This window comes from Homarus americanus, unplaced genomic scaffold, assembly GCF_018991925.1.
Source record: "Homarus americanus isolate GMGI-L3 unplaced genomic scaffold, GMGI_Hamer_2.0 scaffold56333, whole genome shotgun sequence".
Lineage (NCBI taxonomy): Eukaryota > Metazoa > Arthropoda > Malacostraca > Decapoda > Nephropidae > Homarus > Homarus americanus.
In genome coordinates, this window is record NW_024734940.1 from 11,039,639 (window position 1) to 11,054,702 (window position 15,064).

The 15,064-nt window shown below is 37.0% G+C and overlaps 2 protein-coding genes across 2 annotated transcripts in view; one reads left to right on the top strand and one right to left on the bottom strand.

Moving 5' to 3' along the window:
* Positions 1 to 2,622: 2,622 nt before the first annotated feature.
* LOC121870557 lies at positions 2,623 to 7,187 on the bottom strand. The gene is made up of 6 exons (XM_042372388.1): positions 6,891 to 7,187; positions 6,400 to 6,651; positions 5,348 to 5,476; positions 4,037 to 4,156; positions 3,436 to 3,633; positions 2,623 to 2,911 (listed from the first exon to the last, which is right to left on the bottom strand). Exons 1-6 carry the CDS (start codon positions 6,984 to 6,986, stop codon positions 2,681 to 2,683), a joined length of 1,026 nt encoding a protein of 341 aa, XP_042228322.1. The 5' UTR covers positions 6,987 to 7,187; the 3' UTR covers positions 2,623 to 2,680.
* An 879-nt stretch (positions 7,188 to 8,066) lies between these two features.
* Positions 8,067 to 15,064, top strand: part of LOC121870639 (TBC1 domain family member 15-like) — a 48,580-nt gene continuing 41,582 nt past the window's right edge. The window contains exons 1-2 of the mRNA XM_042372501.1: positions 8,067 to 8,155; positions 11,814 to 11,900. Of these exons, the coding sequence (XP_042228435.1) occupies positions 8,141 to 8,155; positions 11,814 to 11,900 (102 nt within the window). The 5' untranslated portion in view covers positions 8,067 to 8,140. The remainder of the gene's footprint in view (positions 8,156 to 11,813; positions 11,901 to 15,064) is intronic.

The following is a 15,064-nucleotide window of genomic DNA, read 5'->3' on the forward strand; positions in this document are numbered from 1 at the left end:
TCAACTATTCATGTACAGGCATCTCTTCAGTTCTCTTTGTTGAAGAATTTTAGTGCTGCAGATAAAATTGTTGAAACTTTTAGTCTGGCAACAATTAGAATGCAACAGGTCGATTTCATCTGACCGTTAACAGGAAAGCAATTACCGTACTGTGTGCATATTCTGGAAATCAGTAAATGACAAGGGGATCGATAATATCTCTCTAAATTTGGGGGAAGGAAATATTTTCCGTAAAAATATTTGGTGATTGGTGGAATGGCTGATAACTTATTATCAATTAGTAGATAACTAATCCTATGCACTGGGCTCTTATAATGGATGGTTTTCATTTTATAATTTTTATTGTTGATAAACTAGCGTAATTACTAACGTTGCGCGCTTAAAGACATTTGCTGTTGAAGTGCATTATATGACATTTTAACGTTAACGTCAGTTGTGCTCTTAAGGGATTTCCAGAATATTGGCGTGAGAGAAATAAATATTGCGTTGTCAGAGCTGCGAAGTTGCGAACTGCAGTACCTGTACCGTACAATATGATGTACTGTCCAGTAAAGCTTGGTTTGTTTTGAGAATACTGGCCACTTCGTCTTTCAGCTATTTCAACCGAAAATACTGTTTATAGTCCTTACTGTATGCAGTCCAGTACGTAGTAGTGTAGACTGTGCGTTGGTAGTGTTGTTAGTAGTCAAGGGCAACTTGCTTTATATGTAAGGGTTTTCTGGTTCTTGAACTAACGGTCTTGATCTTGGGTATATATTTTTCTATGAAATATTTAACCTTACCCTTGTTTTTAAACATTAATGTTTCCTTCTGAATCCTAGTATAATCAACATTGTAACTTTTGAACCATGGTCTGCTCTTATCGGCTAACAAGCCGATCAGTGGTGAAGAGGAAAAGAAAAAGAAAAGTAACAGAGATGTGACCAATCGCCCAAACGGCTAACAAGCCGATCAGTGGTGAAGAGGATAAAAGTAAAAGTAATTGAATAAGTATACCTCTCGTACGTCTATGGGAAAGGGTCGCGGAAAGGGGACGTGATTGCTGCCCGTATCATCATTGGGTATGACTTTGCTTGGGAGATTGGTATCCCCGCATCCCCTGAGCAACGCTCTTGTTCACTATGCAGAAGACCCGACAGCAGCACCCTTATCCACTACCACCTAAGATGTCCCCACACACAACGCTTCCGTGAAGCCTGCTGGACCACCACTCCACGACCCCCTGACGGAGACATGATGATCTTCCCCATACTGGCCAGATATTTTGTAAATAACATTGATTATGTGTTAAAGGAATATCCTTCCTTCCTTAGGCTTTAGTAAGTCCCTTTATAATATTTATACTGTATATACTTGTCACACTTGCCAGATGCTTCTGGTGTCATTGTACAGGGGTACCTAGTGACAGCACTAGGATCCCACTTCCTCTATCAAGGAATAAACAATTGAAATTCAAATTAAATTGAATTGAATAAGTTAGCAATTAATTCTGAAGGATAATTAGTAATAGTGGTGTGGTAGTGTTAGTAGTGGTGGTGTGGCAGTGTTAATAGTGGTGGTGTGGCAGTGTTAGTAGTTGTGGTGTGGCAGTGTTACTAGTGGTGGTGTGGCAGTGTTAGTAGTGATGTGGCTATATTAGTAGTAATGGTGTGATAGTATTAGTAGTAGTGGTGTGGCAGTGTTAGTAATAGTATTGTGATAATGTTCGTAGGAGTGGTAGTGTCCATGGCCCATGTGCCAGTGGTCCACACAAGGATAAATATAGATAAAACATACACAGTAACTTTTTACTTATTTTATATTATGAAAATAATCCTCGTTTTAGTGAAGATTTTTTAAGTCGCTCGTGTTTTTTGTGAATGTATAACGTATGTACTGTATGTATGGATGGATGTATACGGCCATCTGATCGAGTGCTTGATATTAACGGTTTATAATAATTACTGTGACGTTTTTGTAACGTTATTTAAGTTTTATATGAGTTTTTTGTCTGGGTCTGTGTTGCCACAATATTATCCATGCCAAGGTTTTGAAGGTTCAGCACTTTGTAGGATTTTTGTTTTTCGTTGTTTAACATTACATAAAATTATTATCTTCTAAGGCCAGTGCCTGATTAAGCTTCGGTGCCACGGACCCTATGGACTCCGTAGCATTCTTAGAATGACTCATTTAGTTCTATTAAATTTTTTAAAACTTGAATAATAAAAAAACAAAAACATGTAAAATATATATATATATATATATATATATATATATATATATATATATATATATATATATATATATATATATATATATATATATATATATATATATATATATATATATATATATATATATATATGGCTCGTTAGTTGCTTGGGCGATCGGTCACGTCTCTGTTAGGCACTGTTAACGAGTACTGGGCATGAACTGGCTCATGAATGTATCGGAGCCTGTTCCAGTGTTGGTCAAATCAACCTTGGATGAGCTCACACTCGGTACCGTCACAACATTCTGTCAGATTGTTTAAGATGCAGAAAGTGTGAGCATCGAATATATGGGAGGTCTATGCTGAAATACATATATTCATAAGTACACGTAAGATATAAACAGACATACTAAATAACAGTAAAACAATTGTTTTAATTCAACCATGGGAGTGGAAAACTCCCTTTAGTGTATTTCTAAGCAGATCACATTATACAAAACCCCTCTTAACAAATATATAGTCTCCAATATTATCTTTATCAATCTGATAGTCAAATAACTCATATCCTCTATCCTCAATACTTTTAATAAATTTTAAGTCTTTTCCTTTCACATCCCCGTGGTGCTCTACCAAGAGTACCGAGATATCAAGAGAGTCCCAGGGTACGGTGTCCAGGATCATCCTCTCTGCTCCCTCGACATCAAGTGAGAGGAGATCAACCTGTGAACAAGAGTAAAATGTTTATTTATCAGTCTTGTGGGGGTAACACTAATTTCTTGTGTCATAAAATGAAGTTTGTCCAGATATACTGTATGCAGATGATGCTGTTATAATATTTGAGTCAAACATTTTACTTTTTTAATCGCAAAGAAGAAAGTAGAGTATACGGATAAGACGGGTATACTAATCGTGGTTGTATTGTATTTAGATGACAGGGAAAGACTGATGAATGTTATGGTGAATGAAAGTAAGTAGGGTTTACTTTGCTGCTTCGTAATGGAATGTAAGGTTACGTGATGAAGCAAGAGGGTCGCTCAAAAGATTTTGGATCATAGTATTGATAATATAATTTTGCCAGTGCTTCTGACTGACGCACTGGCACAATGTTATCAATGGCAGTCAAGGTAAACTGATGCCGTCAGTACCTTAACTGCTTAAGTCATGTCTGTATTAGATCTGGTGATATAATAAAGCATTTAAATTAAAACACTATCCATATGAAAAATATGAAAATAAATGCTGACCTTGGTGACATTAAGTGCCCTGAGGTAGGTGATGAGAGGAAAGCACTGCACCACAGCGAATGTAGTCTCATAGCGATTTGCCTGGTATTGTTGATCCGCCCCTCCAGCCTCTGTTAAGAAGGAACTGCCCCTGATTACCCAGAGTGCCTGAGAGGTTTCTGTTTCCTCATGAGTGTCCAGCATCTCCAATACCATTTCCTGAGCAGTGTGAAATAATTCAATAAGATTATCAGTTTGCGTTTGACATAGTAATTGAAAGTTATGGAAGGAGACTAGTTCCTATGTTCTGGTGAGGACTCGTCCTAACATAAACCATCCCCAGGTATAAGTTTTATTACGCTGTTAGATTATAATGACACGAGCAACTTGCTGGCTCCTTAAGTCAATCATAGTTTATCTGAAATGCAATAAGAAGAAAGTTAGGAAATACCCTTGCAATGGACAATAAAGGTCGAAACCTGTTGTTTGACGCTATAGAGATAATTCTTGTGACATTGAAAGAAAATCTAGGTAAATCTGGAGGCCTCAAGGTGGCGAGGATAATGGAAACTCTAAAAATTATCTCGACAGGTACGCGACTTCGTTTCATTTGGAGGTTTACCTTGGGGTAGGGCGTTATGGCGAGGCAGGTGTTAGAGGACCAGGCCCGTCGGTTCTTCTTTAACAATTGTTTATAAGCACTTGGATTTGCCTCCACCAGTAGCCCTCGCCACCCGTACACCTGGGATGCCAACAGGTAAATATTAGAATATGAATGCAGCTATGGACTTTTAGTTGTTATATATTAAGAATTACACATATCTTGGTACGCCTGCTAGAAGGCATTAAACATAGATAACTTACATCAACTGGCATCTCTAAGTGAATACTGTCATGAATAAAGCAATTGATACCACCAAAGAAACACTAGGATATTTATACACTAAGGGATATTACGATGTAAATATAAGGATATGATATACCAAGGGGCACCAGGAGGTAAACACAAAACATCAAGGACTTACATACACAAAGGAACATCACCAGATAAATACAAGGGATTTCAATTACGGCGACATTGACTCGAGCAATGAAAGTACACCGAATGACTTACTTTATATTCACCCTGCAAGTCTGCAACTCTTTTGTAGAAACTCTAAGAGACAATTTCCTACTCCAACATGTTAAAGAAACCACACGTACAGAATTTTTGAGGGTTAACTTCTTTGGAGTAACTAAGAGTTGTGATATCCTGGAATGACCTGCCAGAGAGTATTGTGACGGAAGAGTTTGAGTTCATATAAGACCAGACTTGACCAACACTGATGCATGTTCAGGTGAGCCACGTTCTAGAGCCCATGCATGCTCAGTATTTGCTAACAGTGTGTAACACAGTAACACGGGGGCAGATCCAGGAATATCAAAGGGGGTCCAAGAAGTTGTGGGTGAGGGAACATGGCGAGTGCAGCAAAGCCACCCAGCATTTTGAGGCCATTTTGAAGCCATGGGCAATTGATATTAGCAGATATTTTGAAGTCAATAGTAAATACTTTTTACTTTACAAAAATGCCTGAGTACATTACTACATTAAAATAGTATTGGAATTTTCTGGTGAAAAGGGGGTCTGGACCCCCAGGATCCCCCCCTTGTAAGTGTAATGACCGACCGCCCAAACGGCCAAGAGACCGCTCACTGGCGAAGAAGTTAAGTATGTAATTAATGAAGTAGTATGTGAGTAGACTTAAAGTAAAGTTAATATGGAAAATCTTACTCTTAACGGAGTTTTCGTTGAGATAGATTTCATTACAGCAACACCGCCTATATCATGGGAATGGTGGCACAACAACAGAGCAGCCGGTGATTATAAGAAGATATTTGGTAGAAAAACATTACTGTGAAACCCGACAGTAGTGAGAAAGGGTACGTCACTGACCTTCTCCAGGTGTAAGGTGTTTGAGAGGTACTGGCCATCGAGAGCTCCGGCTTCGATGAAGAAACCTGGCGGGCGATGGGCCATCAGCCTCACCAGCCGTTCGTGCAGAAATTTCCACGAGTCCATGTCCTGCGGGACAGCCACACTTTGTATCTCAAGTGCCATTTGAAATATATATATATATATATATATATATATATATATATATATATATATATATATATATATATATATATATATATATATACGATCTATTGAAGCTGCATTCATATTCATATGTGTGTTGTGCAATTGCTTATCTCTTATGTTCATCTGAGATATCAACATTTCGTAACATTATAGCGAAGTATCAAAGGAGAGTACGCAATTTTTTTACTATATCTCAAAGAAACGCAAAAACATCCAAACCACCCGCCTTCTCACCCACACACATACTCACATTAAATGCACACATAATAATGGTTGCCCCTCGTGGAACGAGGATGGCCGGCCATCGGGCCACCTTGGCGTGAATTTGTTAAGGTGTATAAGTTGTCTCCAACACAATAACCACACCCCAAGTTAACGAGTTGCATGACCCAGTGTAAAGGAATAGTTCGAGAAGTCCAGACAACTCGATAACTGCACTGGCTAACCATTGCCCCGAAACACGATCCGCAGATCGATTAACATCCAAGTTCCCAATTACTGCTGGGTAGACAGAGGCAAATGGCGCAAAGAAACACCTTCTAAGATACATGGCAAATGTCACTTCTCGAGATTATCAAAGCTCCTTCTCAGTGTGTTACCTACCAGCAATATGATTTGACGTCAGGGTTTCAAATGCTCCCACAAATTATATGGATGAATGATTAAGCGAATTAATTTATTCCTTTGCCATTCTTGAGATAACTTAGGCTGCCGAGAAACTAATAATTACTGTTGAGTACGGCAGGTAAAAAAAATGGCGTTTGCTATAGCACCAGTACTGTCGCCTACATTCGTTGTAGCACCAATACTGTCCGCCACATTACTGTAGTTGTAGAATCAGTATGTCTACAGTAGTTCTTTACCTTGTAGTTCAGTCTGTTGGTGTAAGTATCGAGGGTGTAGGGGTTGTTGCTGGGAAGTTGGAGGTGGTGGTCACGGAGAGCGCTCACCACACGAGGATCCTCAGCCTCTAGAGGTCCTCGGAGGCGCTCTGTCCACCCTTCTGAGGTACTGAAGTGTACTTCTCTTCCATCAGTATGTACGGTGCCTACACCCACGTGCACGTGGCTACCATTCCTCTCTACGTGTACACCCTTGCCGCTATACACCATCAACTGAAAAAAATTGAACAATATAACTTATTTAAATAATTTAGTTTTTTTTAGCACTATGGCTGCATCTTTCTTCACACATACACGTGCGCTCAAAACATACAGCAACAAAATCACACATTTGTACGTTCTGCTTGAGCAGTTAGTGGACTCAATTTGCATATAGGAATTAACTGTCTTAAAAACATGCTCATCGACAACACTAAGAAAAAACGAGTTTATTAACACTAGTTACTACTTACTATTAGAAAAAATACAGTGAACATGGTCAAATTTTTAAGGAGTGTTCTCTTTTTTCTGTTTACCCGAATCCAACTCAGTTGGCGGTGCGTGAACATAATTACGTTTACACCGCGGTAGGAATACAGCACTGTCTGGACATACTCGCCCAGTGTCAAAATAACCGACAGATTCGAGGAGTCGTTGTATCAGGTACAGAGGAGAATTATGTATCTCAGTGGTAAAGACTTCCACCAAAGCGAACGGGATGGGGAAGTTTTGAAGGTATTATCGCGTGGCGGCTCTTTTGGTTTAGTCGCCTTGGTAGACTGCGAGCCAGCTCACCAGCCCGTATAGTTTACAGCCGCATTTCCTTATGAGTTTTCCTTCTATAAAACTTGACATCGCTACGCCATTTCTTCCTGATGACGTGTAGTAGTCAGCTGGGCACAATGAAAACATTGCTCTGGCATGTATGTGTACAGTTAAGTTACGTAAGGTTTGGTTAGGTTAGGTTGAGTTGGTTTAGGTTAGTTTGGGAGCCCATTTAATAAACTGGGTAATTTCACAAACGGGGCGTAACATATGTACCATGTGCATGCCCAGTACTTGCCAGCAGTGCGTAACAGAAGTGTGACCGACCGACAGCCCAAGTGGCTATCGATGTTAGATTGGTTGGCCTTGAGTTTTCTATCAATCTTGTATGTTGAAGTATCCTTTGTAATATTTAATGTTTATTTTATTAAAATTCATAAATACAATATCCTTGTATTACTGTGTACTGTATATTGACTGATTTTTTAATTAAAAAACATTTAAATATATTTTAAGTGTCGTTATAATAGATTCTGATAATATATGACTAATTCTTTTTTACATTAGGCACCTACAGACGGTAAGTGACAAACAAATAAGGATTTTTATCATTGTAATTTTTATAATGATAAATAGTGAATCACTAGTTTAACAGTTTATATGACATTCGTATGAAATGTTAGAAGAGAAATGATGCCCACAGTCGTATGGAAAACCTTTTTAATTCATTGTTTTCTTAATATATATGTAACTGTAAGTCTAAATCTATGTAATATATGAAAAATGTGAATTACACCACCCACATTACGGAGAAAATGTGAAGCTTGGGGCGTGAATGTAGGAAAATGTTATCAGTTCAACCAATCATAACATAGAATAAGACGTACTCGTTTGTGATTGGTTACTGTTCTTCAAGTCACACCAACGTTTAGTCATCACCTGTAGGACGTAAACAAAGATGGACGAAGAACTTGTGAGTTGTGTTTATCCTCTTTGTTTTAGGGACTTTGAGGGGAAAATTGTTAAATAAAACACACTGTAATTCAACTAAAGGGTGTTATTTCTAAATGGTGGATTGGCTCTTCTTTTATAGTTGTTATTTGATAGTTGTTAGAGAGGTTAACTGTGCTGCCTGTCTGCCTATATCTACTACCTCTGGCCTTGCGACGTAATTTCTCGAGGGGTTTTACTTTCATGGCAAATTCTAAGTTATTCTTTCTTTGAATGGTATCAGTCGTAGTATGGTCATGATAATCATTTCTTATGGTTGGGAGCTTCTTTAGTATTTGGCTTCTCTTTTTTTTTCAATAGAAGTCAACAAATTTTATTCGTTAGTTACTGAAGGTCACAGATTCAATTACTGTACAAGCTGGAGTTATTTTACGGTTTTACTTATTTGGTTGATGTTATTGTTTGTATACTTACACTGTACACATGTATTTTATGCCACAATGCGAAATTAATGATTAAAGTTTTTTTCTTTTTCCTGTTATAAACGAATAAGACTTTTATTTGGTAAAGGCATAGAAGAGGGTGACCACCAGAAAGAATTGGTTAAAAATTTTTCTGCACACTAATATCATGAAATTAAACACAAACATGGAAACGACAGTGCACAGAACCTAATAAAACCTGACCTAACATACCCAATCTAGGGGTATTGAGGAAGATTATGAGGTGACTTTTAATAGGAAATGATACAGAATTATGTCGTTCCACAGTCGTTCAATGCAAAACATCCATTGTATAGGCATGCCATAATTACACTGATTATAATTATACTTCTCGAAGAAAGATTTGCTCATGCATAAATTTCACAAGATATTTCAGCTGTCTTGTGATTGGTCAAAATTGATCTTATGAAGTCCAAAATAAAAAAAAATCTATATAAAAATCCCAAAAATGTGCTTTGTGAACTTTAAATCAATCTCTATTGTCCTGTTGATGTTATCTTCACCAGACGTACATACTGTACATATTTTGTTGTGTATGAAACCAGGTTTTACAATTAATTTTGTACGCATCTATCACTGAATTACTGTCGGATTTCTGTACATTGGCTGTTATTATAGGTTAGGAAAGTTAGGTGGCATTTTCAAAGTTTTTTTTTTCACTCCTCATTTTCCCTATTCTTTAAAGCCCTGCCCACTTTGGAAAACGGTTCTCACCTGAAGGAACTTACAGAATTGCAAAAAAAAAATTGTAGAGATGTTATTTGTTTAGAATTTAATAAGAAAATTGATACGATAATGCACAGAGGTAAACAAAATCTGACCTAACCTACCTAACCATGGACTTCCTGTCATATAAAATTGTTTCGCCATATTAAGTTGCTAACAGCAGAAGGAACTTACATACAGTACTTTAATAAATTAGTGAGGTTGTGTGTCATCCTGAAACAAATAATGCAGATTGACTGTCGATTCCCTGCCGCATTTCGGACCTTTGCACATCCTTCCAAGAAGTCCATGATCACATATTATATTAAGTCTTTAACACGGTTTTATTCCTCAAGAAGCACAGATGGCATGCAATAACTTAAGGATTTTCCGGTAGATGTTGCCATAATTGCATACATGAGCCAGTGCATCTCCTTGTGGAAGAACATTAATAATACTGTACTATCATACAGTTGACTTCGAATCCAATGCAACTCCAAATTAAAACATAAGTTATCTAAACCCCTTTATGCAATTCAGTCTTAACCATATGCTGCTGACCCTGTAAACGTAGAAGAGGTTTCAGAACCTTAAGACCGGACTCACTCCTTTATATCTTAACAGCGGACCAGCACCATGGTCGCCACAGGAGAATTGACTCTGACATATTTATGGTAAGTAATTTATTTCTTCGCCAACAAAACACATAGAGACGTTTTACTACTGCCATATGATCAGTTTTCGCCGTCTTTTTACTCCGTAATTACCTTCTTCTTTCATGCCCTGCCTACTACAGATGATTTAAAATGAAAGGGTGAAGAAAAAATAAAAAATACTTAGATTAAAGGAAAAAGTCATAATTTGTACGACCTACTATTATCCAAACATCTCTGGGAAAAAAAAGAACCAAACCTATTAACTACTTCTGGTGATAACCGTTTCCTCTACTATTACTGTATTCAAAAATTTGGTAATACCTATTGGAAAACGTAGTGTATATTAATGAGCATCTTCAAGAATTTTTTTATGGAAGATAATTGCTTTCTTACCTCATTAATAGCCCAAAAAGTTTAAGAGGAAACATATTTTTGTAAAATTATTTTTAATATTTTTTCCGTCAAACATAATGCACGGCCAGGAGCAATGACACCATAATTCCAGTGTTTACTTACAGGACGTTTTGTTTGATCAAATGGAATGCATTGGAACTCTGTCAGTTTGTTTCATTCACAGAAAGACATTAATTTGATGGAAGGTGTACAAAGATGTGATGTGATGTGACATTAGATGATCAATGAATAAAAGCAATTATTGTAAGAGAAAAGATTTGAGAGAATTAGTGTGACAACACTTGAAAGTTGCCATTTGAGATAAGATCTGTTAGAAACATTCAAGGTTTTCATGGGTTTTGAGGACATGATGTTAATGAAAATTTTCAAGCAAAATATTAATGTCAGCTTAAGAATTCACAACTTGGAAATCTTCATAGACAGTAGTTGACTGAACAAATGTATTTACTATATGGGTGTACTGTATTTCCCTAGACAGAGGATGGTGAACTTTTGGAATATGTCACCGACAGAAGGTATCAATGCTACCAGTATGAATACCGGTACAGTACCACCATGGTGAAGATTTGAAGCCTTTGGAGGGGCTCAGTATAATCCTGTAAAAACACTGACAATCTACCTTATCCAATCGAGTGATGACCATGAGTGGTTATTGGTGGTGTTCCTGGAAGCATATAAGCACTGTCATCTTGTGTCAATACTTCATAGGAGAACTTTTTTTGGACTCCACTTTTTAATGAATCTATCCTTGTTAGTGTAATTTTATCTGTACTGTAGTTTACAAATGTGCAGCCACTTGTTGAGTAAATGACTTCTATACCCCTGTCTGTGTTGTCACTACACTTCAATAAATTGATAAAACATTACTGTATCATGTTCATAGTCAGAGTGAATTGGTCTTGGTTCTGTTTCAGATTTTGTTAATACAGTACACCGAAGTGCAAAACGCACATAGATTGTGGCCTCAAAGGTTGTGGTAATGGGGAAAAAGTCCTTCATATACTTTTGGAGGTCAAGATTTTGTAAACTAGATAAAAGACTCTTTTTGTGAAGAAAATTAAAGTTCTAAACCAATTATTAAGGTGGCATCTCGTAGAGAAGCCATTTCTTTAATATGTTTATTGAGGTTGGTGGATTTTAAGATTGCTTCTCCTTTTTTTTTTATCTTATCGTCCATGTGTTTATAAAGGACATTCAGTACAGGTATAACTTTTAATCAATCTCTTTTAAGAAAAGTCATGATGGCAAAACTCTTTTTCAGCACACCCTGTACCCCAATCCAGTACTGTACTGGGACAGCTTCCCCAAATTTTCATTTTGCTCGTGTTTATATTTATATATACTTTGTCTTCATTACAATTTTTAATTTTTATAAGAGCTGATAAAAAAATTTCTTGCACAGCTTGTATATGAGCAGGATGAGGTCTACACTCTTCCCACATCACAAGATGAATTGTCAGTCAGTGGAAAGTTACGGATGATAGAGCGGGTAAGTTTTATTTGCTGTATTTTTGTTGTCCTCTTTTTATACAGTACAGTATAGTCTGCATTTACGCGGTCCATTGAACCCGTGGAGGTCAGCGTAAAACGAGAAATGCGTAAACGAAATAACAACATATGTGACTAATTGAAATAGAGACTGGGCCGACCCCCAAACTCCACTTTTTCCGACACAATACGTACGTTGTAGTAAAAATAACATCTTAATTTTATGATGGTATGCACACACAATTAATATTTAAGAGAAATATCAATAATATTAGGTTTTTTAACACTTACATTAGTAGAAAAGATGGCTGGACACACGGGGATGGGGGGTTGGTTCCGAGGCAGAGGGCAGATTATTGGCCCTCACCTGTATTACTTGTATCAATTGTATCACTATCCACCACATAGGCTTGCAGGGCCTCTTTGTCAAACCCCTCAAAGTCCATATCCTTACTATCACTGACTTGGGCCGGCTGTGGTGGGTGAAGAACTCGGTAACGTTTTGACGACTGGGCGACCTTGTGCGCACCCTGCCCGCGCCGCTTCCCACGTAAATGATGAAATTTACCGCGTAATTAAAACTTTTCATTCTGGCAAGGTGCGGTGTAAATGACCAAATGTGTAAACAAAAACCGCGTAAATCCAGACTAGACTGTATTAAAAAATATTGTAAAATATTATCTGGAAACCAAATTCCATATTCTCTCTTCAACCATTCTGTTTCAGCCTCAAATATACCACTGGATAGATATTAGTTGCACTAATTTATAACCTTACAATTAACTTAGGTTACCAACAGTATTCAGCCACCTTAGATTAAGGAATGAGAGCCCCTATGAACCCCTGATTGAGGCTCTCAGTTTTAACCAGATACCTAAAAATACTTAAAGAAATAATTTATGCCATGGAAAACACAAGGTGACCATTGATTGCCACATCAACACTGGATATCTCCTCAGTCATGTACAGTACAGTATTCAGTTGCAGCATAAGACCTCAATAACAGACCAATCCAACCGCCTTTATTGTAGGTGAAATGTTAGACCTTAAAAAAATTAGTCCAAAGACCACTAGATAACTTTCTTCCTTTTCTGTTTGTACAGATCCTTGTTGCTGTTTGTGACTTGTTTCAGTCCTTTGGTATGAATACTGTATGTGTGTTACCTAATGTAAGCTTGGTGCAGCTGTATGTTATCTCTAAAATTAATAAAAAAAAATACAGTTACCAAGATGTACAGTAGTGTATAGATTTATATTTAGATATCTTAATAACTATTGAGCTTTTAATGAAAATATAATAAGATTTTTAAATATTTTAAAGACTAAAACATGCTTTGAGGAGATTTTAGTATGTTTAGCTTATGTAAGCCTGTTATAGTAGAGGGATTAGGTGGTTGTTTGGTATTCTAAGTTTGTTGCGTTTGTTGTAAAAAAAGTATTTTGTAAGAATATCTTGTAGTAACAGTGTACACTACAGTATGTACAAAACAATGTATAATTTTTTTTTTATGGGATTAGCCCATCAGGGCACAGGTCAATGACCCACATCAGGGCCTGGGGGCGAAAATATAATAATAATAATAATAATAATAATAATAATAATAATAAAGGACCATAAATAAATACTAAAATAAAAAAAAGATCAATACTGTAGTAAGGAACAATATACTGTATGTGTGTTGTGTTGTCAAATTAAGAGAAACAATTGAGACCCTGCCATTGTGTGTAAATGAGGCAGAAAGTCATATCAGCAACCTGGGACTTGGTCACAATTTTTGTGATGCCATATGGCAGCAGGGTCTACCATTAGACAATACATTATGCTTTCAATATCTTACCAGGCGGTAGTACCTCCCTGTTTGGTAGCTGCCTACTACCTGCTAGGTATACCAGCAATGATTAGTGGATTAGTGGTAGGGGTGAAGGACCTGTTGATTCTTGGATTACAAACATCTGTTCATACTTATTGACCATGTTGGTTTTTTTTTAGTGTTATTTCTACTCATACAAGTAAATTTTTTTTTAACATCCAATACTAATCAGTGAAGCGCAGGAATTTGGATATTTGAATGTGAGAAAGCACGTCAACAGTACAGGTAGTGTGTTCTGCCAGTTCCCCTCCACAGTCTTGCTCAAAGTTTCCCTCCAAGTCACCCCTCTCCTCCTCCAACTAATACAGCTCCTCTGTTTCTTCTTTCACCATTTCTACTATTTCATTCATATTGAACCTAACAAATGTGCTCTATTTAAGTACTGTGCAGTACTGTAATTAATTTATAATTATTTATCGGTACTGTACTTTATTGCAGTACTGTATTATTATCTATTAATTTACTTATTGATGTTTTGATAAATGTGTACAGTACAGTAGTTATTGATGTTTTTAATTAAAGACAAGTGGTTTTCAATTGTGCTGAAGACCAATTAATTACTGGAGTTATATAATTTCTCCAATGGGATTTACTGATCTGGTTTACAAACACATTTTCAGGAACACATTAAGTTCGTTAATTAGGTTAATTAGTGACTGTCTGTATATCTTTTCATAAAATTGATGAATTTTGCTACCTGGGTAACATGATGAATACTGAAGGTGGTGCTGAACCTAGTTCGGTTGCAAGAGTCAGATATGGTTTAAAGAAATTTTAAGCTGTTGCCTTTGTTGATGGGGAGAGGGCCTTCTTGTCACTTGAAAGGACAGATGTATACACTCAGTGTGTGAAATTTGATGTTGTATGGCAGCGAAACGTGGTCAATTTAAGTGGATGACATAAGGAAGCCTTCATGAGTTGAAATGAGAATGGTGAGATGGATGTGTAATGTCACAATGAAGGATAGGAAACCCTGTTCATAGCTAAGAGAGGTGCTGGGTACACCTATTGCTAATATTGGTGAGGTTTTGCACTGAGGTTGGGGTATGAGTACAGGAGTATTTAAAATTGTATCTGCATTTTTCCTATTTGTAGAGAAGTTCCTTAGTACAGTAGTTGTTGTGTGAGGGGAGTGAGACTTGAGTTTAGTGCAGCTTTTTTATGTTAGGTTTACATGCCTAACATTGTCATATATAGTACCTATTTTCCTAATACAGTATGTTTTTTGTTTTTTGGCAAGAGCTGATTTATGTGGAACAATGTGGTTGTTGTTTTCAAGTTGGTGTTTAAGTAT

Bases quoted from the DNA above. Each gene is read 5' to 3' on its own strand.
- LOC121870557 (XM_042372388.1), bottom strand. From the start codon at position 6,986: ATGTTCACGCACCGCCAACTGAGTTGGATTCGGGTAAACAGAAAAAAG. The intron at 4,157-5,347 runs GTCAGTGACGTA...TTGGCATCCCAG, and splicing joins ACACCTTACACCTGGAGAAG to GTGTACGGGTGGCGAGGGCT. The intron at 3,634-4,036 runs GTAAACCTCCAA...CACACTGCTCAG, and splicing joins CCATAACGCCCTACCCCAAG to GAAATGGTATTGGAGATGCT.